Source organism: Tiliqua scincoides, chromosome 2, assembly GCF_035046505.1.
Source record: "Tiliqua scincoides isolate rTilSci1 chromosome 2, rTilSci1.hap2, whole genome shotgun sequence".
NCBI classification, from domain to species: Eukaryota; Metazoa; Chordata; class Lepidosauria; order Squamata; family Scincidae; genus Tiliqua; species Tiliqua scincoides.
The window spans coordinates 267856516-267862515 of record NC_089822.1 but is presented as its reverse complement, the minus strand read 5'-3'; the positions used below and the strand labels follow the sequence as shown (position 1 = coordinate 267862515).

Genomic DNA, 6000 nt, shown 5'->3' with positions numbered 1-6000 from the left:
TGCAGGATATGGATAGAGCAGAACCAGGGAACATCCACTAAAATTGAGCGGTGGGAGAGTGAAAAGAGGCAAAAGAAAATAATTCATTACCAAGAGCATAATTAATCTGAGGAACTGCTTGCCACATGATGTGGTGATGGCTTCTGCTCAGCACTGTGCCTTTTCTTGCACAAAGTTTTCCCTGGGGTTCCTTTCTGTCTCATTAATCTACATCAGGGGTGTCTAAACTTTTTGGCAGAAGGGCAGCATCATCTCTCTGACACTGTGTGGGGGGCCAGGGGAAAAAAAGAGTTAATTTACATTTCACATTTGAATAAATTTACATAAATGAATACATTAAAGATGGAACTTATATGAATGAATGAAGGCCTTGCAATAGCTCATGGTCTATAAACGGCCTTGCACAAAGCAAGGCCGGCCTTTCCTTTGCTGCCGCTGCTGCATCACAGATGTGAAACAGCAAGCAGTGGAGGGAGCCCTCGTCCCACAGCTCACATGAGAGGTTGAACAGTTGGTGTCACGCTGAGAGCAGTTGTATCAGGCCAGCGCGAGCTCCAGCAAGTCTCCAGAGGGCCAGAGGCTCATTGGAGACTGGGGGCTCCCTGAGGGCCGGACTGGGAGTGTTGCAAGTGGCCCCAGGACTGGGGTTTGTGCACCCCTGATTTACAAGAAATGCCTGGAAGAGATTACCCAGGGGTTTGGCTGGGATGTCATACGTACAACACCTGACTTTATACCTCTTTGCCATCTCCAGCTGGGCAAACTGTGGATCATTCTAAATTGGTACCTTCAGTCAGTGAAAATAAATCTGGACATGACAGAGTCTCTGTTGATTGGCAGATCTGCAATGACAGTGTTTTCACCTGTTCTGGAGGGGAGTGGATGAGACATAGGACCCAATCCTATTCAACTTTTCAGTGCTGATGCAGCTGCAAAAGGTTCCTTACCTCGAGGAGGCCTCCATGACTATGTGTCAGCATGTGGTTGATCTGTGGAACTTCAGCGTGTGGTTGGTCTGTGGAACTCTTTGCCACAGGATGTGGCGATGGCGACTGGCCTGGACGCCTTTAAAAGGGGATTGGACAAGTTTCTGGAGGAAAAATCCATTATGGGTTACAAGACATGATGTGTATGTGCAACCTCCTGATTTTAGAAGTGGGCTATGTCAGAATGCCAGGTGCAAGGGAGGGCATGAGGTCTCTTGTTATCTGGTGTGCTCCCTGGGGCATTTGGTGGGCCGCTGTGAGATACAGGAAGCTGGACTAGATGGGCCTATGGCCTGATCCAGTGAGGCTGTTCTTATGACTGCCCCTCCACTGCAGGATGCAGCCCACATTCCATTCGAATGGCCGCATCAGCACTGGAAAGTTGGAAAGGATTGGGCCCTATAATTATGCATGGGATGGATAGGGAAATATTTTCCCTCTCACACAACACCAGAACCAGGGGACATCCAGTAAAATTGAGTGGTAAGAGAGTCATAACAGAGAAAACAAAATAGTTCTTTACTTGGTATGTCATTGGTCTGTGGAACTCCTTGTCACATGATGTGGTGATGGCATCTGGCCTCATCATTGGCATCCTTCAGTCTTGGAAGACTATGGTATCGTGCTCTGAAAAGTGGTTCTGGAACAGTGTCTAGTGTGGCTGAAAAGGCTCCCACACTGGGAGCAAGTGTAGTGTGTCCCTGGTCTGTCTCCCTGGCTATGGGCCTTCCTTCTTTGCCTCTTTGCCTCAGACTGTTGGCAAAGTGTCTCTTCAAACTGGGAGAGGCCATGCTGCACAGCCTGCCTCCAAGCGGGCCGCTCAGAGGCCAGGATTTCCCACCTGTTGAGGTCCACTCCTAAGGTCTTCAGATCCCTCTTGCAGATGTCCTTGTATTGCAGCTGTGGTCTACCTGTAGGGCACTTTCCTTGCACGAGTTCTCCATAGAGGAGATCCTTTGAGATCCGGCCATCATCCATTCTCACGACATGACCGAGCCAACGCAGGCATCTCTGTTTCAGCAGTGCATACATGCTAGGGATTCCAGAATGTTCCAGGACTGTGTTGTTTGGAACTTTGTCCTGCCAGGTGATGCTGAGGATGCGTCGCCCTGATCCAGCGGAGTTCTTCTGATGCTCTTATGTTTAGATGTAGCAGCAGATCAGGGACTGCCAGCCACGGACACGGTGTGTTTTCAGGGGACGCTTGTGGCACACGCAGCTCTCACCCTGAACTGCGAAAACCACAAGACTGGTTCAAAGCCGCAGTTTGGAGGGCAGAGGGCGCTGCTGGAGGTGCGGGACTCCTGGAGGGGGCTGCACACGGGGCTGCTTCACACGTGCAGGCAGGGCAGCTCCACTCCCTGCAGCGAGGAGCTTCCACTCCGCCCTGGCTCTGCCCAGGAGGCCCCCGGGCGTAGCGGAAGGGGCCGGGCCGGGCAGGCGGGGCCCATCGCCCGCCCGCAGGCACCGGTCCTCAGGCTCCGCCTGCACCAGTGGGCGGCAGCAGCAGCCGGAGCGCTGCGGAAGAGGAGGAGCAGGGGGCGGTCGGAGGACGGCGGGCTGCAGGTAAGGGGGGAACCAGGCTCGCGCCGGCCCCCGAACCCTCCCAAGGACCAGGCTCCCCCCCGCAGTCCGGCCAGACCCCCACCCAAGACACCCCCGCGCTTCCCAGTGCTTCCTTCCTTCTTGCAACACACTCCCCCCGCAACATGCAGAGCCGCGTCCTGTGATGGGGCAGATGAGAGCTCACTCCCCCCCCCGCCTCTGGCTCTCCGAAAGGAGCCTCCCCAGGCCCCCCCCCATCTCCAGCAGCCACTCAGCAGGACAGCCGGAGCTGGAACATGGCTCTGGAGTGTCCCTTCCCCAAGACTCGCCCCAAGTCAGCTGCTTCTTTGTTGCAACTTGCAACACACACATCGCACCCACCCACCCCCGCGTGAACATGCAGAGCCCACGTCGTCGTCCCCCGCCTGTGGCTGCCAGGAAGGAGCCTCCCCAGGCCCCCTGATCTGCCCCGCCTTGCTGGCTCCAGCTCCTCCCGGTCTTCCTGCCGGCTTGGCAGGGACCCTCCTGTGGGGCCTCCAGAGTCTGTTCCGGACCAAGTCTTGACCCGCCAGGCTCAGCTGTCCTGCCTGTCAGCATCTGGAGAAATGCTGTGGAGGCGCCTTGGGGCAGGGACCCCAGAGGGAGGAAGCAGACTCCGAAAGGGACAGGAATGTCAAGGAGTTCTGGCAGAAGCTGGTGCGTAGGATCCAGGGCCCCCGATGCTGCCCACTCCACTCTGCAGCCGGTCCTACGAGCTCTGCCGCCAGTGGCTCCAGCCAGGTCAGCGCACCAAGGCCCAGATCCTTGGCCTGCTGGTCCTGGAGAGGCTCCTGACCCTCCTGCCCCCAGAGGTGGAGCGCTGGGTGCAAGACTGCGGCTGGAGAGCAGCACCCAGGCGGTGGCTCTGGCAGAAGGTTTCCTAAGGAGTCGGGCAGAGGAGACAGAGCAGGAGGAGCGGCAGGTGGTAGGAGTGGGGCACCTGTAGAGCTTTCATGGGGAAATCATCCCGGAGTGGGAACTTGTCCACTTGCCCCTTTGCCAGCCTCCTTCCCTGCCCAGATCCTGACTCCTGTTTCTGTGCAGGGGGCGCTGTTGGAAACTGGGGCTGACTCCCCACAGGAGGCTTCGCTGGACCCCAGTCGGGCTGGAGTTCAGGGGGCACCAGCCCGAGGCTGCCAGGAGTGCTGAGCTGTGGGGTAAGGACTGATGGGACCTGTTTCACCTGGGCCCCTTTCTCAAACAGGCCTCAGGCGTGGGAGCTGCTTTCTCAATCCCCTGAGTCTTGGGGGGGGGGTTGGCACCTGCCTTCAGCTTCTCCCGCAGTATGTGCTGAGCTAAAGCAGCTGAAGGACTTTTCTGACTCACCGCTGACCCTCCACTGGGAAACGTGTCCACTCTCTCCCACTCTCTCCCGCCTGCCCCTTCACCGCTTTCCAGTCCGGAACAGGCCTTGTCCTCTTATTTCGCGTTTCTGCAGGAGCCTTTCAGGGACTGTCTCCAGCTCCTGGCGCAGAACTGCCCAGCGCACCTCCCTGCTCCCCCCACCTGCTTCCTGCAGCAGGCCAGGGCAGCGTCTCGTTCCCACTATAATCAGGCAGAAGCTGGGCGCTAAGGCAGGAGCAGCCCAATCCTAAACTGCCCAGGGCATGGGGCAGCGCCAAAAATGGGAGTAGCCCCGCAATGGCATGGCAAAAGATCGGCAGTGAATCAAGAGCCTCTGTGTCGGGTGGTGAGCCTCTCTCCCCTCCCGCTCCCCCCCACAGAAAGCCTCCTTCCCGCCCTCCCTCCGCCTCCCCCCTCCCCAGAACGCCTCCTCCCGACATCCCCCCATGCTCCCACCTACCTCTCCACTGCTTCCCCTTCTGTCTCCCCCACAGGCAGTGAAGCGGCCTCAGTGTCATGTTCTGGGTCTCCTCGTCCCTGGACTGGAGAAGGAGGGGCTGCTGCGAAGTCTGCTCAGGTAAGGGGCAGCTGACCGGGGAAGCCTGCAGGCAGCAGCCACGTGAGAGGCCTTCTTCTTTGTTCTGGGGTTGGAAGCCCCTCTTCCTTTCCTGGGGCTCCTGGGGCTGCAGGATGTCAAGGGTGCCCGTTCAGAAGACCCTGAGCTCCTTGGATCTCCTCGTCCGGGTTGGGAATCCAGTCAGTTCCTGTCCCCTGTTGCCTTTTTGGGGGACTGGGTCGGGAATGTCCCCCTATGGAAGCGGCAGCCACCCTTTGACAGGCACCATCTGATGGGTCTGGCAGGAGTGAGGAGTGGCAGGGCTCCGTCCTTCCTCTGCTTGCAGGAATCAAGGCTGCACACAGCGCATGTCTCAGAAGCTGCTCTGAATACCCTGCAGGCCTTTTGGGCCTGTACAGTTTAAACAGGGCTTATTTCCACACAATGCTGTGCTGCAAGAACAGGAACCCGGAGACACTTGGTGCTATCCATGCACATGTGCTGTTCTCCTAGATGCTGCCCACATGTGCCTCCAGCTCAGAGCAAAGCCTGAGCTTCTCCTGCCCCTTTGAGAGCCTTCCTGTCATCGTGTCCTAGACCACCTCTCAGGCAGGCCCTTCTCTGTGAGCTGAGGTTGAGCTCCAGGTTCTAGGAAGTCTTAGGACAAGTGAGGAAGTGTTGCCTTTGCAAAAATAAGGCACTCTGTACATGCCCAGGGGTGCCAGTGTGGGTGGACTCTCCTTGCTGTGGCCTTGCTGTGGTCTGGTCACTGCTCCCTGGAGCATTTGGTGGGCCACTGTGAGATACAGGAAGCTGGACTAGATGGGCCAATGGCCTGATCCAGTGGGGCTGTTCTTATGTTCTCATGAGATGATTTGTGGCTTTCTTGAGGAGGTGGCTGTGCGTTTCAGCGAGGAGGAGTGGGCTCTGCTGGACCCCAGCCAGAAGGCCCTGTCTGCAGTAGTGATGCTGCAGAATCAGGAGAACGTGGCTTCTGTGGGTAAGTCAGGATCTGTTATGATATATGCCCCAGGCCTATAGTGAATTTGCAGGCTGGATAGGGCAAGGCCTTCAAACGTGCAGTGTAGCCCAGGTGCATCATGCCATAGCAGAGACGATGAGCTCACAAGAGCCACTCACTCACTCACTCACTCAAGAGCCACTCACTCACAAGAGCCAGCCAAACAATTCCTGAGCCATGCAGGAGTTTGTGTTCAATGGTCACCCACCAGAGACTTGTGTGTGTTTAATCTGGGAATGTGCACCCTGCCTGTCTTTCCCAGAGGGGCCTCAAGGTGTCTCACAGCAACAAAGGAAAAGCACAATTACAAATGCACCACATGAAGTTCCAACCAACCAGTCATACAGCTGTACTATACTAAGGGCACCATCCTAACCCCTCATGTCAGTGCTTTCCAGCACTGGCATAGCGGTGCCAATGGGACGTGTGCTGCATCCTGCAGTTGGGTGTCACTCACAGAGGCCTCCTCAAAGTAAGGGAGTGTTTGTTCCCTTCCCTCAGAGCTGCAT

At 56.8% G+C, this 6000-nt stretch overlaps 1 protein-coding gene across 1 annotated transcript in view; it reads left to right on the top strand.

The window, feature by feature from the left end:
- Positions 1–2473: 2473 nt before the first annotated feature.
- Positions 2474–6000, top strand: part of LOC136640321 (zinc finger protein 721-like) — a 108512-nt gene continuing 104985 nt past the window's right edge. The window contains exons 1-3 of the mRNA XM_066615363.1: positions 2474–2552; positions 3615–3727; positions 4409–4491. Of these exons, the coding sequence (XP_066471460.1) occupies positions 4431–4491 (61 nt within the window). The 5' untranslated portion in view covers positions 2474–2552; positions 3615–3727; positions 4409–4430. The remainder of the gene's footprint in view (positions 2553–3614; positions 3728–4408; positions 4492–6000) is intronic.